The sequence below is a fragment of the Chenopodium album genome, chromosome 14 (genome assembly GCF_948465745.1).
Source record: "Chenopodium album chromosome 14, dcCheAlbu1.1, whole genome shotgun sequence".
Classification (NCBI taxonomy): domain Eukaryota; kingdom Viridiplantae; phylum Streptophyta; class Magnoliopsida; order Caryophyllales; family Amaranthaceae; genus Chenopodium; species Chenopodium album.
Genome location: NC_137847.1, coordinates 27,510,047 through 27,529,955, shown reverse-complemented (window position 1 = coordinate 27,529,955; position 19,909 = coordinate 27,510,047). Strand labels below are relative to the sequence as shown.

The following is a 19,909-nucleotide window of genomic DNA, read 5'->3' as shown; positions in this document are numbered from 1 at the left end:
TTGTTCTAAGCTTGCTGTTTTTTCTAATTACTATCCGTTTTGAGAGTGAAACTTTAGTGGATGAATATAGTTAGGCTCTTAACTCTTGATACATATTGCACCCCAAACCAACTCGCTGCATATATATTGTAATAAAACAAGGACATTACATTACATAGATATATGAAGCTAATTTAAACTCGAGCTCATATATCAAATATTCAACACACAAAATTCGTTTTTTTTTTTTCTCGGGGTGAGGGAGTTGGGGGGGGGGGGGACTAATGGTACCAAAACATATTATTAGCCCAATAAAGAGTTCAAGTTCCTGAAATATTATTACTAACACACACATATAGGGGGAGATCAGAAACCCTGAGCTGCATATGCAAAGCAGGGTTGATCTGATAAAATTACCCTATCACTTCTGAATGTTATGCAGAAGCTAGCCTTTATTCTATGATCTCTTTCTACACTCTTGAAGCTTCCTACAGTTTAAGGAACACGAACTCTTCGACAGCTGGAACTTGGCCTATCTTCCTGAGAGCATCCTCTTCAGGTTCTTCATCCACACCAATTGCCATTATAGCCTTCTGCTTCTTGCTAGTCCTCCCAACACTCATAAAGTTCACGTTCACATTATGGTCAGCAAGAATAATTCCTACTTTGCCAATCATGCCTGGTTGATCAACTTGCCTGCAAAGGATAATGTTCCCTTCGAGACTTACATCCACTGCGAAAGATCCAACACGGGTCAAATGAGGAATCCCATCCTTAACTTTTCCTTCGATGCTTATATCCCCTTTCTCTGTGATGGTGCTCTCGAATTTTGACTGTACACTTGGAATTTGAATTTGGATAGAGTCGATTGGGTTCTCTGGGGATGAATTAACAGAAACACGCTCCTCACTAATGCGGAGACCCTTCTGCTTGGCAGTGAAATCTGCATTGACAAGGTTGATGTGCATATCAGAGATTGGCTCAATAATACCTTTGGTGATCATTGCTCTGAGGAGTCTAGTATCAAGGTCATCTGGGCCTCTTGCTGTTATGTACGACACTTTGATTGTCTGGATCCCGCTTCCTCCAGCCACCAGCTGTACTGCTAGTCTCCCTAGCTTCTCAGCTAACTGGACGTAAGGAGCTAGTTCTGATAAAATCTGCAGCAAAACTAGTCCTTAGAAGTGCTCAACAAAAAAATGGATTTTTTCCCTTTTCTGTTTCAATCAAGTATGAATACTTTTGTTGGTTCATCAAATACCTCAGCAGGAACCATTGGTGCATTCACTGCAGTTGCAGAGAGTTCCCCATTCAATGCTCCGATAACAGCTTCTGCTATTTCAATAGCCACTCCTTCCTGATTGATATCAGAGGTGTGGATCAATGAAGATATTTTGGCAAAGAAAAGTGTTAAATTGGAATTACATTGGCTCAAAAAGACTAACCTGAGCTTCTTTGGTGCTGGCTCCTAGATGAGGTGTGACAGTAACATTTTCATGCTGCACTAATTTGCTATCCTTGGCAGGGGGCTCCTCTGCGAACACATCAAGTGCTGCCTGTTCCATATCATTTAGTACAACAAAATAATCAGCTGTTAGTCAATCCACAACATAGGTAGACCAGGATCATCTATTCAATAACTGATAAGACAGGTTTTTACCTGAGCAACTATGCCACTGTCAAGAGCCCTAACCAAAGCATCTTCATCAATGACACCACCCCTAGCAACATTAATGAGACGCCCACCTTTCTTCATCTTAGAAAAGGTGGTATCATTGAAGACTTTCTTAGTTGTTGGAGTAAGAGGCATATGGAGGGAGATAAAATCAGCAGTGGAGATGGCCTGGTCGAAGGAAACCAACTCAACACCAACTGCACGTGCTCTGTCTGCCGGAGCATAAGGATCGTGGGCAATAACGTGCATGCCTAGACCTTTTGCTCGTCTTGCAACTTCTGATCCAACCTTACCAAATCCCATCACAGCCAATGTTTTCCCCACCAGAGACACACCTACATACTTGCTCCTTCCCCATATCCCTGGAGATTTTCAAGTGTTAGATTCATGCCTTTATGCTGTATTGGATATATCATAATTTCAGGTTGCATAGTTACTCCAACAAGGCAAGTAACTATGATCTTACACAAATATGACATTGCTAATGTCTTACTAGCAGAGTAGCAGGCTATAATAACAAATGATGATTTAATTTGTTGTATTGTCTTTTAAACTTGAATTTGAGTTGAAATATCATAACTATCTTTCAACCTTTAAAATTTTACAATTGAATCATCAACCATGCATTAGGTTAAACTTTGATAGATTCCATGATTGCAATTATTAATAAAGGTAATAACATACAAAGTAGCATGTCATTTTGAGATGACTCTATGAAGAACAGGATTTTAATGTTGAGATAATCTTATAGAGAGAATTATTTTAATTAAAAACAGATTTAAGTTGCCCTAAAAATGTATATATAAAGTTATCTTTATATAGTATAAAAGTTACCATTTTCTTAACATTAATTTTACTTATAAAGTTTATAATGTATTAAATTAATCATATTAGCTATTATAACATGTATTCATTATAATACACATTAAAATACAATCAAATTCATAACAAATAAAAAATTAACATTAAGGGGTTAACGTTAGTATAAAAACTATTAAAGTTACTCTTAAAATGACCATTTTTCAAAAAAAAATTAATGCAGTTCTATTTTATAGAAGAATTATTGCTCTAGTAATTACTTATTATTGTTTTCTTTTTACTATACTTGATTAGTAATTGTATATTTGAAAATACACCTAACAATATTGTCTTAACAACTTTTTTTTAATACCTTAGTATATACACAGTCAATATCCTTAAACTAATTTAAAAATCAAATCAGATCAAAGTCACCATACCTTATTATAATTAGATCAGTTATCAATCTTATCACATCTTAGTTAAAATGAACAAGTTATAAGATGCAATCAAATGACCAGATACAGAATATGAGTACAATAACTAGAAAAGGACAAGATCTAGTTTTCCTCGGGTGTTGAAAATAAGATCTAACCACCAAATTTAGACATTAAATTTTCCTATACTGTACTGCTTTAATTTCAATGTTAAATTGATGCCTGATCAATAAAAACAAAAGTGGAAAAGTAGTTAATGGGCCACTCGCTCTGGACTCTGGACTGCCCACAAGGCCCACATATTGATGAGCTGCCTTTAGTTTTCGCCGTTTCGGAAAGAGAAATACCAATTTTGAACAGTTTTTAGTGGTGAACAAAATAGGGTGGAGCACTTTCGCAATTTCATATTGTTATTATGGTCTCTGTGACCTCTATTTCTTTTCCTTTTTTAATCCCTCTGTCTCGTATTGTTTGCAGTATATATTAATATGTAAATAGTGCAAAAATTATTCAGATAGTCAGATACGAAGAGAATAATAAACTACACGATTTGACTTTGATATTTTACTAATATATTATTTTTGATTTAAAATATTTACAATAATTTGACATAAAGTGCAAGTGGAAAATATCTAATCATTGCAAATAATTTGAAACGTAGATAGTATGTATTATTAGATAAACTTTCATTATATTGGCCATGCTTTATAGATTCATAGCATCCAAATTTTATAAGATAATTTAAAAATTAAGATGTTAATGATCATTATTTTTCCATTAAGACATATCATTACCTGATTTTATTTAACTGAATTTATTAAACTTATTTTACTTCCTTAGTGTTTTAATAATCGTTATACTTTGATCGACGCATAGTATAGACAATTTAATTAACTTAAATAAAAATAAGAGGTAAGTGCGTTACACGCATACCAGGATGTTGGGAAAATGAAAGTCAAACGCCAGAGACTTGGATTTATGGTCGAAACTCCGTCATTAAAGTGTCAACATAAAATTAAAACAAAAGTTAATTCAAGGTATCAGTTGACAAAAATAATATACTCCGTAGTGAGGTACAAGTTCACAAAATGATTTCAAAATAAGGTATTTTTTTGACAATTTTACCAATAAATTTTGATAAAAAAATTTTAATAATGTAAACTGGTTAGACCATCTCCAATGATAAGACTCAAGTTTTAGTATTGAAATACAAAATGAGTTTTTTTTTTTTTTTTTTTTTTTTTTTTTTTTTTTTTTTTAACCTCCAATTGTGATACCATACCCGCTTCTCAATTTAGCAACTCATGTGAAGTCTAATTTTCCAATTGTGTGACTCTCTTAAAATATACAAATGTTACTTTCAATTTATGGCCCACCAAATGCATGTCTGTTTAAATATCAAATATTATAAGATTAAAAAAAAAAAGGGTAATACTTTGGAAATTTTGTCAACAACTATCAATTAAAGCACGTGTTTTGAAAACAACTATCTATTAAAAACTTTTTTTAAAAGAATTACCACAAAGTTGTAAAATGTTTAAGTAGCACTACCACTCTAACTATTTTGGTTAGAATTTTCGACATTTGAGTCTCACTTTTTATGACTTTTTACCTTTATAAAGGGTAATTTAGTCAATTTAGATGGTGATTATATGAGGAAAAAGTACAAAGTGGAACCTACATGCCGAATATTTTAGTTGGAATTATTAGAGGGGTAGTGGTACTTAAACTTTTTATAATTTTGTGGTAATTATTTTAAAAGAAATTTTTAATTGGTAGTTGTTTTCAAAACACGCGTTTTAATTGATAGTTCTTGACAAAATTTCCTAAAATTTAAATAAATTACAAAATATATTAGAATATTGACAAAGGCCCCACACAATTTTCGACCAATGGGGGAAGGGGTGGGTTAAGCGGTTAAGTATATTTTTCTCTTGATAATAATAATATTAAAATCTTTTCAAAAACTTTTATCAATAAATAAATTATAAATATTTAAAATTAATTTTCAAACCAATAAAACGACACATGTCTCACATTATTGAACAGGTTACCTCTATTAGTCATAACTTGTTTGAAGAGGATCAATAAGTTTTTATGATCTTGTTGTAATGTAAAAAACTCCATAAATCACAAATTATGTTAACAATATTTTATTTTATTGCTTAAGTTTTTAATTATTAATATGTTATTTTTGAAAGATATGTTACATCAAATATTCTATTATACACCATAAGATATTATTACAGTATTATATACGTAAAGATTTGTTTCTTCATTATAATTTTTTTTTTTTTAAAAAAAAACTAAGGACACACCAGGAGATGACACATGTTATTGGTGGTGATGAAACCCGTGCGATGCACGATTTGTTTGAATTTTTAAAATAATTTTTTTATATACATTTAGGTAAAATTCCTGATATCAAAAGATAATATTTTATATTTAATTAATTTAAATTGAAAAATCTCATTCGCCAATTTTGCTTACGTGTCATTTAAATTATTTAATTTGAAAAGAAATTAATAATCTGTATTTAATTGGCTATCACTAAAATTTATCATCCTATATGGCGCGCTGAAAAAATTAAATCCTACGTGGCTCTCTAAAAACTCGGGAAAAAACTCCCCTTTATATATATATATATATATATATATATATATATATATATATATATATATATATTAGATTGGTGTTTCAACTATGTTTTTTTTTCCTTTAAAAGAAATTTTTTGTTCACTTATTCAGTTTTTTTTTTTGAATAGTCACTTATATATTCAGTGTTTAGTTGACTATAAATCTAACAAAATAAAATAACACTGCTTTTAGAAAATATAGCTCCCTCCGCTTTTTTTATATTGGTATTGTTTTAAATCTTCATATTGAGCAGGATTCTTTTTTTTTTTTTTTTTAAATATTTTTTCTTGCTATAAATATTTTTTTAATAAATATGAGCATACTCGTGTGAAATGTTCTTAGGTTAACCTTAATGTGTATTTACAAAATTTTACTTCCTTCGTTACGAATTACTCTCAACAAAGGGGTATTAGTTGTGAAATATAAAATATTCCTTTGTTGCGAGTAATATGTAACGGAGGGAGTATATTCTTATACAGTAATTTCTTATATTGACAAATGAAAATATTAATGTTTACGTATGTAGTAATGAATATCGTATGAAATAACAAATGACGTCATAATTTTCATTGAAAATTCTTAATAAGAGTTGTTATAATTGACTAATTGATGTGGACTGTGGTATGACCAATTTGACCACTTGAAGTCTTGAATAAAGGTTATTGTAAAAGTGAACACCAACTCATTTGTCTTTACTTTTTATTAGAAGTATAATCCTATACATATTTGAAATATTTTTATACAACCTCCATTACCGATTATGTGCAACGATTTGACATAAAGCAGAGAGGGAAAATGTCTAATCGTTACACATAACCTGTAACGGAGGTAGTAGAATGTGTTTAAGAATTACTCCAAAAAAATTGGAGTATATTAAGAAGTATTATACATCAAGTCTAAACTAAGCTCTCTCTGTTATCTATTCTTTAAAAGTGAGATACAGTACTTGAATACAATTAGGTCTGTTTTTTCTCAAAACAAAGATCTAATTTATCAAAATTAAGAAATAGAGGAAATTTACTATCTAAAAAGGGTTTGTTTGCTGGTGACTATATGTCGTGTGACCCAAGAAGATGGCACTCTACTTTTTGCCTCATAATGTATTTCAATTTTAACGTGTTGTTTTTCTTGGTGTTTAGAAAGCCACAAGGGCGAGGGTGAGAATCGATCCTAAAATCTCATGGAACCGGAAGGAAAGTTCTAACCAATTGAACTATCCCTCACTCTCAAGTCTCAATTTTAACGGTTTGTGATTGCCCCTCAATTTAAAAAAAATAATAAATTAAAAAAATTAAAAAAATAAAATCAAAGCAGAAATAATAAACTTGATAATAGACTACCAATTTTGTTAATAAAAAAAAAACAAATTGCTTATTTCCATTGTAAAATCAAAACATAATTTTATATATCAATGGAAAATTTGTAAATTATTGTAAGTTTTTTTTTTATATTTTTCTTTTTTTTTTGGATGGAGGTGTTAATTATTGGGTGACTAAGTCGGTTATGAATTGGCTTTTATTTAGGTAAATTTTGGGTTAGTTTTAAAATCCTACATAAAGTATATAAAATTTATTCAGAAATATTTTATTTGGGTATATATAGAATATGATTGTCAAACATGAATGAAAATATCATAAGGTATAAATAGTTTACTTGTAGATTTTGAACCAAAAAAAAAAAAAAAAAAAAAAAAGCGAAAAAGGCGGGAAAATTTATCACCAGATAATGACAAGTGTTATTGATGGATTCGCTTTTCGTATAGTTTAATAGATATGTACAACTTAAAAGAGTGACCATTGGGCAGGTCGGGCCGGGAAGAGCTTTGGCCGGAAAGTATGTGTCCAAACCCGGCCTAGATTGCCGGACTGTGCGAGCTTTTTAGGTCATTTTCAAGTCGGGCCAATTAAACAACTAAAATTACATAAAAACGCATTTGCAAGATCGAATAGAAAAACCTAAATCGAGTCAGGCCGTGCTGACTTTGATCAACTCTAGTACAACAAATAGCATATTTTCGCCGAAACTTATATATTTGCTACTATATAATAAATCCTTCGTATATACTTGGACACCTTCCATCACTAAAAGTTATACTCCCTCCGTCCCCAAATGATAGTCCCTTATGGACAAATTTCAGTCCCAAAATGTTCACCCCATTTGCTTTTTCCAACAACCATTAATATTAATTTTTTTACTAAAATTCCCTCCAATTTGCAATAATATTTGTGCAAATTTAATTTTCTTATGTACTTTTATTACTTTCTCTCTCTACTTTTTTGCATAATCAATGTCAATTTACTTTTTCAATATACTTTTATTATTCTTACTTGTGTTTATTAATTCCTGTGAAAAATGCCCATGAGGGATTATCAATAGGGAACGGAGGGAGTATTAATCTCTTTTATGGAGTAAGAATCAATTAGTAAATCACCTTAATTTAGCTAAAAATTACCTTTTTTTTTTACGGCAGCTAAGAATTACCTTTAAGCTATTCGATTTAAACTAATATTGTACTCCATCCGCCCCTTTTTTATATTCCTGCTTTTCTTTTTGGGTATTTTAAAATTACATTCCTACTTCCCTTTTTTAGTAAGTAAATTTTTACTAAATATCCCAAATTATCCCTATTTTTCTGTTTTGTAATTAATACTTTCTCTATTTTCTCACTCTTATTTTCTCACTCCATGTGCATCAATTTAGATGAATGTGATTGGTTTTTTTTTTCCCACCAAAAAATGTTATTGGTCTTTTTTCTTTTTAAAGGATTGATGACCTGTTCAAAAAAAAAATATTATTCTATCTTTGTTTTACTCAAAGACATCAATTAATGTCATGTAATTCCCATTCTCCTTAGTTTTATTATTCTTTGTTTTATTCCAAATTTCTTAATTCCCGTATAATTTTACAAATACGAATGTGAAAAAAGGACGGACGGAGTATTATTATAAATCTTTTGCACGCCTGTACGCAAAAGTTTTTGTTTTTTTTATTTTAAAACACTACTATTTCTATAATTATAATAATAATTATAATTTTTATAAAATCTTTTTTTTTTTTTTTTTTTTTTTTTTTTTTTTTTTTTGAATAGTTATAAAATCTACTGTAATTTAGAAAAGACATATGACCAACCCACAAATACAAATAAGGTAAGAAATCAAGAAAAATAAACAGAGAAATAAAGATAAGTCCAATAACAGAATTCATACCAGCTTTCATGGAAGCATCAGCCTGAGCAACATTCCTAGCCATAGAAGTGAGCAAAGCAATCCCATGTTCAGCAGCCGCAATTGTATTAGCCGTCGGTGCATTCACTACTAAACTCCCATGCTCCGTCGCTGCTTGAAGATCCACATTATCAATCCCAACCCCTGCTCTTCCCACCACCTTCAACCCCCCTTTCGCCGCCTCGAACACCGCTCTATTCACCTTCGTCCCACTCCTTACGATCAACGCGTCGTATTTTGATATATTCTTGCATAGATCCTGCGGGGTGAGGTCGTATATACAGTCCACCTCACCATACTCGCGTAGAACCGCGAGTCCTGCTTCTCCGAGTTTCTCGGAGACCAGGATCATGGGACGGGTTCGCTTCTGTAGCAAACCCGTCCTTTTGTTTAGAACTGAAGGTTCTTTAGGTTTCGTCGACACGGGGGATGTTGCATCTAGGGTGTTTGTGTTGAGGGCGTTTTTTGTTACTAGGTTATTATGCTTTGATTTTGTGTAGGAGAACTTAAGAAATTTTTTTGAGGATGAATTATTGAGAAAAGAGAGATTATTAATATTGTTGTTTTCATGAAATAATGAATTTTTTGGTTGTTTTTGGTTTTTGAGAGTTGAAAAGATTGATGAAGTTTTAGCAGATGTAGCCATTTTTTTTTTTTGGGGCAAAAATGTTGATGATTGAATGAAGGAGGAAATGAAAGAAAAATATGAAGGGAAAAGAGGAAGTTTCTGAAAAGTAAAAATGGGGTGAGAGGTGAGATTTAATTTGTTGTTAATTCACCAACTTTTGGGAGATCTAATTTTGGGGCTATATTTGAAGGATGGAGGTGGGGTCCACATGTATGATTAAAGAATGGTGGTGGGTAAAAACTCGATGGAGTGGGAATCTTCTAACTTTAATGAAAGGCATCATCCTCCTATATTTTAAGGTATGAATTGAAGTACTTCGTATCTAATGAAACTAGTGACATAAAATTTGGATATGTTCACTTGCCATGTCTAATGTTCTTGATATAGCGTTTTATTCACTTGAATTAAATTTATTTTCTTCGTATTTTAGTAAGTGTTATATTATAGTTTGTATATAATTTTAGACAATTTAATTGATTTATTCCACTTAGATAAAATAAAAGGTGAGTGTGATAATTCATTGCAGTATGAAAAATTGTAAAAAAAAAAAATATTGGGGTTAATAGTTGTATTAAAAGTAATGAATGTAAAAGGAAGGAAATATATATATATATATATATAGCAAATGGTTGATAATTGAAGTAATTAGCAAGAACAAGAACAATTAAGAAATTTGATAGTAAAAAAGAGACAAGAAATTGGAAGGTGGGAACATCCTTCAAGCAATTACTTGAAGACTATAAAACCCACCCAAGAACAAGGAGAATGTTTGTATTGATAATAATTAGTGTTTACAAGAGTAATCTCTCACTAATTTCCACTCTAAAGTACAAGGGTTTCAAGAACAAGAACCCTAGCTCTAATTGTGTTTCACTCAATTTGGGGATAATGAACAAAATAACCCTTAATGGGTATTTATACCCCCGACGGATTTGGACAAGGTATCAGGTAGGCATGGACGTGCCAAATATGGCACGAACGTGCTAGCCTAGATAAATCATTCCAGTAGCTATTGCTCGTCAACTGGAGCTGCACGGACGTGCCAAATTTGGCACGGACGTGCATCTCCTGTTCGGGTCAGCACAGATAGCTTGTAGTAAAACAGCTATAATTTCCTCGTTTCTCATCGGAATTAAGCTTATGACCTATCATTGGAAAACTCTTGAAACAAACTTTTACCTCCAACTTGAATCACCTCAAAACTCCAATTAGTTTGAGAGATATACCCAGTTGAAGTTGACCCATCCAATGCTTCCTTGCTTAACACAAGTAATTCATCCCCTTAGATTATATGCCAAGCCTCAATTGATTCTCGAGTCACATTCCAACATATATATATATAAATATATATATATATATATATATATATATATATATATATATATATATATATATATATATATATATATATATATATATATATATATATATATATATATATATATATATATATATATATATATATATAAAAGGTAAGAAGAAGGACCCTACTGAGTTGGCACCTCTCACAGGTTTAGCCAGCCCAGCTCCGCAGGTCATCGCTTGAGAGTAGAGGGGGGAGGTAAGGGAATCCCCCTACTCCCAAGCCTTTTGTAGTTGGTGGGGCTCGAACTTGTGACCTCAAAGTCACAAGGCGAGTTCCCCACCAATATATAATATATATATATATATATATATATATATATATATATATATATATATATATATATATATATATATATAATGTAGGTTTTTTTTGTGAAAAAAAAAAAAGAAAGAAAAAGAAAGAAGTGTAACACTTATTAAAACATTGTTGCATTTGATAAATGTAATACTTATTAAACACGAGGGAATATTTTATATGAATGCATGTGATCTTATCTTATTTATTTAAACTTATAATATTGAATTCGCCTTAAAAACCATATATATTATGTGAGATGTTCTTGGATTCATCTTAAAATGAAATTCAAAATATAAATTTTTAAAATTTTTACTCAAGTTATAGTGAATATATACGTGGTTAAAGATGTACATTGTAGACCGTAAAGGTCAAACCGTAACCATAAAACAGACAATGGAGTACTATGTACTAAAGATATCTATAAATGTAACTGAAATAAATGGATATAATAGCATTTATTTAAATCTTTTTATCTGATCTCATTTGTTAGACTTTATGAGAAAAGTAATTATTTTCCAAAATAAGATAAATAACAAAAGTTCTACTATTCTGAGAAAAAATTATAATATTGAAAAAAAAAGAAAAAAAATTATAATAATGGCTTAAAAAAAAAGAAAAGAAAAAAAAATAATGCCATAAATGTTGGAAAATTGAATATGGAAGTCAAATATGATTTAGGTCGTGTTCTTTTCACAAAAAATAAGATTTATTAAACAAATATTTCACTTCAATAAAAATAAGTTCAAATCAATATAAATACGTAGTAGTTTCATTTCAACACAATAATTTTAAATTGGTTAAAATAATTTCAGTTTGGTAAAAATAAGGTGAAAAAAAACAGAGTCTTCTAAGTGTGATTTAGGCATTGTTTAGTTCACCTTATTTTTACTTATTTCAGAAAAAAATAAGTTCATATCAGATCATCGTTTTATATGCAGTTTTTTATCGCTAATTATCTTTAATTTCGTAATGAAAAAAATTATGAAAATCACATAATAATAAAATACACATTATTACAAATCTAACAAGACCCCACTTAATATATTTTTTTCCGTATACATTATCGTATATTTAAAGTCAAAGTTTTGTCAAATTTGACATTAAGATTAGATCAGACCAAAACAGACCAGATCAGATTAGATAAGCAAAAATAAGATGAACCAAACAAGTCTTTAGTGGCAAAAGAGTATCCCTCTAAAAACAAAAGTAAAAGCATAAAATCTTTGTCTAATTTATAATAGTTTCAACATTAATTCTTTTATATTATAAAAGCATTTATTAATTTACACCATATGTTATTGAGGAGGGAAAAATGTAATTTTTTATTTGAAATAATATAATTTCATTTTAAAATAAAATAGCAATTATTTGATTTTGTCTATGGTAACAAAACATTAAGGAAAATGAGGTGACTTTCAACATTAATTAAATGAAAGATTGAAGAATTTTTGAAAAGATATGAATAGAAAGAAGAAATAATAGTAATTAGATGCAAGAATAATGAATGATTATATTACAATAATAATAGAGCTAATTTTTTAAAAAATTGAGGGACCATACATAAAATCCTTGAAAGAATTTTCTCTTTAATTGGCCACCATGCTTTTCAATTAGCATGTATGGACTCTATGGAGTGCATAAATTTTCAGTACTTTTAGGAAGGGTTCTTGTATGTCCCTTTATCAAGTGCTCAAAGTTAGGCCCTACATTAAGCTAAAGTCAAGGTCCTACATCAAAATATGCATGAATAACTTTGTGCCACCTACAATGCTATTATTGCAAGACATCAATATTAGGCCTATAACTCAAGAAAAAAGTAGGTTGAATATTATTATTGTACATAAACATTTTTAGTATCTTGATTCATTTGATGTTTGTCTGAAATTATATTATTTGAACATATTTGAATTATACGGAGTAGTATTTTGTCTGAAGTTAAATGAATTTATCCAACCTAAATTTTACTTGTGAGAAATAACTTGAAGTGGAAATGAAGTAAACAAAACAAGATCTAAATTAGCCCTTTTATGACAATTTTTGTATATCTGAAAACAGGTTTTATCACACAATACATTGGTACTACTACTGCTGCACTTTATTTTCTCTGAAAGCTGGAACTTAAAGACCTTTAACTAGAAACACGATTGCTGATTAAATTTTGCAAATGATGCACGGCTCCAATTCATTTGCTATATAAATTTCCAGAATGTTATATGTTCACTGTTTTCTAACCTTCATCACATAGCTTGACATATATGAATTCAAATCACATCCAGATGCAGCATGTCTGACGGTCGCAGACTGTTAGTTTTGAGATCAAGAAGACATAAAAATCAATGAACAGAAGAGAAGAAATGGGCAAAAGGAAGAAAAGTCAATCGTAAGTTGAAGTTTTAATTCATATGTAATGATCAAAATCTAGATGTATGGATACTTGGATAGTATCCCATAAAACTTTCAGATGACCGAAATCATGGGAACAATGGTGCTCTATATAGAAACAACTCCTATGTATGTACAGCCTCAGTATTCTACTATCGGTGCAGCTAACGAAACAATTCCTCATACATCTACCAACTATGAACAAAAAAATAAGCATAAAAGAATCATACACCAGCACTTTGCTGTGTATATTGAAGGAACAAATGATGTGCATCTACTACTGCTTGGATTGGCTATGGCTACCACAAGTCCACAACGGACATTTACATTTATCTTGTTCGTTCTTGAAGCAACTTCAGTCCCATATATCTGGCAAAGAAATAGACACTATAGTCGTTAAGAACATCACATACTAGTAGAGAATCTATAAGCTTTAATAATTAGTTTACAGCCACTTCACGTACCTGCCAAGCATCAAAAGGGTGGCTTGAGGATTAGTTCCCGGAGACACTGTTAATATTGAGCCATCAATGATTCTGAGCGCATTGACACCAATCACCCGAAGATCAGTGTCCACGACCTTCCCAACGACGCAGCCACCATGGTAATGCCATATAGTGCTCACAGTCCGGCGACAAAATTCACCCATTAGTGTGTCATCTGATTGGTCTGTGGGTAGTGCAGGTCCCAGAAATCTGAAGTCTCTACCTCCAGCCCACGTAAACTTGAAATCTTCCATGGACCTGGTTCTTAGAATATCCCCTATCTTACGCATGCCAACTATGCACAAATCCAGGTCTTTTGGGTCACTAAAATAGTTAAACCTGATGCTTGGATTGAGCCTAACATCAGTGGATGCTAGCCGAAGTGAACCAGATGAAACTGGGCCAGAAATTTTCTCCATGATTGTGGCCACAGTAAGATAAAGAGGAGAAGATGGTGACCGTGCAAAAGCAGGATGGGTAAGGGCAGCAAAGGGGATTACATTTGATGCAGCTTCCAGGTACGCTCCTGATTCAGTGATGCCCACAACTTGAATAAGTGAATGTTCTAAAGGTGTTGGAGGCACAATTGATATTCCATTTCTTGGGTTATCATAGAGAAATTGGCCCACATATGGTGAATGATGGGAAACTGGAATACCCCATGATGACAGGTACGGCCTTGAACCGATTCCGCTGAGTAAAAGAAGCTGAGGACTACCAATGGCTCCAGCTGAAAGAATAACCTCTCCCTGACCACGCACCATTGCATGATGGTAATGCCCCCGTGTATCACGGTACACCACTCCGATTGCTGACAATTTTGAGCTGTCAGCTGGAGAAGATGTGGCAAGTATAATCCTCTCTACATTTGCATGGACAGCTACCTTTATATTTGAAGCTGTTCCATAGTTCAAAAGGTCTGCAGCACTATGCCTTCGGCCAGAGCTATCGAATGTGGATCCACCAATTTTTGTTCCTAAAACATGTTCCAAACTGAAATCATTATATGGACTCACCCCAGCTTCCAACAGACCATCTCTTACAGAAGATTGCCAACTTCTTAAGTCAGGTCTGAACACAATAGCATTCTCCACCCATTCATATGACTGATTCACCATTCTCAAATCCCAAGAAAGGCCAGATTTGGCATAGAACTCTTGATCAGCTCTGCTGTAAAATCCAGCATTTATAACACTGCTTCCACCAAGAACCCGGCCACGAGTATTGGGCACACCCTCCTCTGAAGTAAATGCTTGTGCAGGAGAATCAAATGTATCGATCTCCAAAATAGTGGCCAAGAAGCCTTCTTGGGTCATCAAGTTTGGAATCCCATATGGCACTCCTCCTCTTTCCAGCAGCAGTACCTTATAATTCTGTGACAAGGTAGCTGCCAATGGACATCCAGCTGTTCCACCTCCAACAATGATATAATCATAATAATCTTCCACAGGGAATTCAGTAGCATTTGCAGTAAATCGAAGATAGGCAGGAGCTACAGGGGACGATAAATTTGCATCAGAAAATTATGTACTGGAAGACCACAAAACCCTTTTCCATTGTAAGAATTATGCATACAAGCACTCAAAAATGTTATACGAATCTCTAATGAAACTACTCAAGAAATGTACTAAAAAAGTATAGCATACTACACAAGTACACAGCATAACAAATTGGCTAATTGAATGTCTTCATAATTCAGCTAAATGCAAATTGTTAAGCATTAAGTTTCTCGGTTTCTTTGTACAAGTTGTTGACAGGCAAAGGATGATCATATCTAACTCTATATGCATATCTTTATACATAGCAATGACTACTTAGTCACTCCATTAATCCACCCTCCTAGTCCAGTTATGTTTTAGCATATACTCTAATGGACAGGCCAATTGATAACAGAACAATCGAAAAATGTAAGCTCAGAACATTATCTGATGTAACCGCAATTAAAATTCCACACAACAGACTGTAATTAATCGGTAAATAATTAGATATCTAAATCAAGGAGGAAACTGAGTTAGAAACTAAGATTATGGCCTGTAAGCCCATTCTGCTGCTAGGGTAAGATTTCTGAACCATCCAATAGTTTTTCCCATACATTTTAAAATTGTTAATCAGATCAATTGAAGTAAACTGCAAAAGAAATTGGCTAAAATTGCACAGAAAGTTAAACCTCTGTTAGTATATCAGAACTTTCGTACACTTTTTTCACAATCTTCATGACACTAAAACTTAATATTTTTCCAAAATCAAAAACTACACAATTAGTGATAAATTATAATTGCTGAATAATACGAAGTAATTATTACTTTTCTCCACAATTGTCATGTGGACAAACACTAATCTACCAATAGACCAAAAACCAAAACCTGAATTTTTTTAGAATTATGATTGCCAAGCATATAAATAATAAGCAACATAACAGCTCGTTATAAGTCCTGAATTATACATGTTTCAATGTAATGCATCAACTACAATACTTAAACTAATTATAGCAAGCTAATACAGTAAGAAAATCGACAAAATTACTGAAAAATCTGAAAGCATAACAAGAATACCCAAGAAAAAGGGTACCCAAAATTGAAACCCAGAAATCTTGGAAACAAAAGAGTTCTTTCAGAAGCATTTCATCGAAAAGGTAGGGTGCATAAGCAAAATGGTGAAATTAAGGCATAAGCTGAGAATTTCAAAACATACCCTCTTGAGGTTGTGCACTGCTACACCCAAGCAAAGTAAGGAAGATCAAAATTACGAGCAATCTACTGAAAATTTCGCCATAATACAATCTGGGTATCTCCATTTCCGCCATTTTCTTGTGAAATTCCTCAATTTCTTGGTGTTTTCTTGAAGAAGAGAGAAATGGGTATTAAAGAAAACGAATATGGGTACCCCAAATACGCAGCTATGGAGTTGCAGAGGTCAGTGAGAGAGAGAGAGAGAGAATGGGAAGAAAGAGAGAGAAAGAGGGAGAAGGAGGTAGTGGGTGTCGCTAGAAATTCGGTTAGAAATTGGTTTTGGTGTAAGATTTTATAATGATGATCAAAAGAATTTTGTAATCTTAACCGCCTTTCGTAAACTTGGTTTGTCTGTTTCTGTGCAATTAACCCGCGCTTTATAAGTGTTTTGAACTTCGTAGATTCTCCTTTGTTTTTTTGGTTGTGAATGCCTGAATGGGGGGTCAATGGGTCTTTCACCTAGTGAGGCCAGCATATGGCACGACACATCAACACGACCCAACTCGACATATAATAAAAAGGAGCCTCAAATTCTCAATTTAGAAAGGAAAATTTGTTATTATTAATCCCAACTTTGGCCATTTACTTTAATTAATCCTAACTATCGATTATTTCTGAATAATCCCAACTTTGGGAAATAATTTTTTTAATTAGTCAAATGACCGGTTACCTGATTAAAAAGTTTTTTTTTTCTTTAAATGCCACATGTTGCAACTTTATTAGTAAAAAAAAAAAAAATTTAAACTAAATTAAAAAAAAAAAAATCCCACCGTAGCCCTACCTTTTATCCCACCGCAGCCCCACCTGCTCCCTCCCCAGCCTCCACCGGAAACCACCATCTCCCTTACCAATGCCCTTCCTTACCCTTGGTCCGAATCATCGCCGCACCTTCTTGAATCCGGCAAAGAGCTTCACCCAGATTCCAGGAACCACAAACAAAAGGGATCTCGAATTCAGCGAAGAGCTTAACCCAGATTCATCGACATAATCGACACCAATAGATTCGAGAATCTGGGCTTCGACGAAGTGGCCAATTCAGGCCTTGGCCATGCTTGGTCGGCGTTGACGACATCCATGATAACGTCGCCGTGGAGAATTTGGGCGCCGGATCCGGATCCCGGAGGTTGTTTCTAGCACGAGGAAGGGGAGAGGATCCGTTTTCAGGTAGAGGAAGATAGGGGCGTTTTACGGGATGGGGGAACGGAGGGGAATGTTTTAGATGAAGTGGGAACTCCGGTTGGCGGTTTCTGGAGTCGTGGGAACGGTGGGGCTAGGTTACGACAGGCGGGGAAGGGGAGAGGTGTTTCGGTGGGTAGGCGGTGGGAGTGATTCCGGCGAGGGGAAGGGGAGGAGGGTGGGAGCTGGTGGTTTTTTTTAATTTAATTTTTTTTAAATAAAAAAAAATCATTTTTATTTTTTAATTTCTTAGACAAATCACGTGTTAACACGTGTCCAATAACCTGGTATAACAGATGATTGACTTTCGTTGACCAGTTTCGACCTGATGAAAGAAAACGCCCCTTAAAGTTGGGATTATTAAAAAATAATCGATAGTTGGAATTAATGAAAGTAAATGGTCCAAAGTTGGATTAATAATAACAAATTTTCCATTTAGAAAAGGATCTTTCATATTAGCGACAAATATATAAAGTTTATCTATGTTTTATACTACGTTATTGTTGAAATTAACACCGTTAATTTCCGTGATCTTTCTTTTCCCATCTACCTTCATCTTCTTCACTCTTCTTCCCACAACAACTCCACTAAACGAACTCAGCTTTTGTCCATCTACATCTTCTTTATCCTCACCCGACACTACACACTACCATTTCTATCATTTACGACACCTTTCGTCTCCACCGATATGTCCACCATAATTTTTGGCGGCTAAAGATGAAATAAAGAGCATGATATGGTTAATCCAAAATATAGGGGTGTCAGTGTCATATATTGAAGCAACCCTTGAGCTTCTGAAGTCTATATTTAAGAAGCTCTTTAAAATCTTAGTTATCATTTCACGAAGTTGACTTTTGTTTGCTATTATTACACATTTACCCCCACTTACCTACTCAAAATGACAACAATATCCCTTTGAGATGCTTGTCATGTTAATCAATACGAGAAGCATGAAATTACCCTAAAAACAAGGTAGGGTATGTCCATGAGTAGGCATGACATGGTACGACACGTCGACACACACACGCATGTCAGGCTAGGGCACATTTTTATTTGGGGCCGAGAACTGCGAAAAGGCATGACATAGAATAAACTTGCCATAATACACATAAAATTTAGCGGTTTTTCCACCTAATACACCTGAGTTTTAACTTAATTCACCAATTAATACAACCAATAATTTTCAAATTCATCATATATCATTCAGTTTTATGAAAATGTCACAACATACCCTTAATGACTAACGTAGACATTAGTCATTAAGGTCAAGTGTGCCACGTAGAACACTCTGATTGTTTATTTAATATTTTTTTATTAATTATTTAAATAATTAAGAAAAAAAATTTAAATTATTTTTTTTTAAAAAAAACACCACCAACCACCGCCACTCCCTAGCTCTGTCAGACCCCCACCCCGGATAGCCGCCACCCTTAGCCGACCCAATTTCTAGCCGACGGTGGCACCCATCCCTCCTCTCTCACCGGCGACATTCCCCTCCCCTCTTTCTTCTCCGAACTACCGAACCACATCCCCAATTTTCCTCACCCCGATGCTACCGTTCGATCTCTTATTTTCCCTACCTCGAAAAAAAAAATCTTTCCCTCCCTAAAATGACCCCTCCCCAATTCACCAGATCTCGCCGAAACCCTAACCCCCTCACTGCGCGATCTGGATTGCTCACTGTGTCGGCCTTATTTTCTTAATTTCCCCCAAATTTCTCCTAACATAATCCCTAATTCCCCATTTCACCTTAAACTATTGAATTTCACTCCAATTCTTTATTATTTTGAATGATCAATTCATTGGTTGTAATTAATTTTTCAGGGATGGATAGAGGAAGAAGAGGATTGAATTTAGTGGTGAATGTCGATGAAGAGGTTGTTTGAAACTTCAGAATTTGAGGAGGTGGTGTTTGTGACGTGAGAAAGGGAAAGGGGAGAAGTGGGTTTCGCCGACAGGGGAGGGGGGGAAGTGCGCCTGAAGGGCCGACCAGCTAGGCGGTGACAGCCCGGGATAGGGTCAGGTTGGGTTGGTTGCTGGTGTTAATTTATTTTATTTATTTTATAATTTTGAAAAGGTTAATTAATTTAATTATT

The 19,909-nt window shown here is 33.3% G+C and overlaps 2 protein-coding genes across 2 annotated transcripts; both read right to left on the bottom strand.

Moving 5' to 3' along the window:
* Positions 1-126: 126 nt before the first annotated feature.
* On the bottom strand, positions 127-9,521 carry LOC145580184 (D-3-phosphoglycerate dehydrogenase 1, chloroplastic-like). The gene is made up of 5 exons (XM_081637576.1): positions 8,733-9,521; positions 1,640-2,016; positions 1,425-1,535; positions 1,241-1,336; positions 127-1,139 (listed from the first exon to the last, which is right to left on the bottom strand). Exons 1-5 carry the CDS (start codon positions 9,394-9,396, stop codon positions 468-470), a joined length of 1,920 nt encoding a protein of 639 aa, XP_081493702.1. The 5' UTR covers positions 9,397-9,521; the 3' UTR covers positions 127-467.
* A 3,894-nt stretch (positions 9,522-13,415) lies between these two features.
* Positions 13,416-17,680, bottom strand: LOC145579114 ((R)-mandelonitrile lyase-like). The gene is made up of 3 exons (XM_081636387.1): positions 16,600-17,680; positions 13,888-15,400; positions 13,416-13,792 (listed from the first exon to the last, which is right to left on the bottom strand). The coding sequence occupies exons 1-3, from the start codon at positions 16,709-16,711 to the stop codon at positions 13,753-13,755; spliced, it is 1,665 nt and encodes a 554-aa protein (XP_081492513.1). The 5' UTR covers positions 16,712-17,680; the 3' UTR covers positions 13,416-13,752.
* Between the last annotated feature and the right edge of the window lie 2,229 nt (positions 17,681-19,909).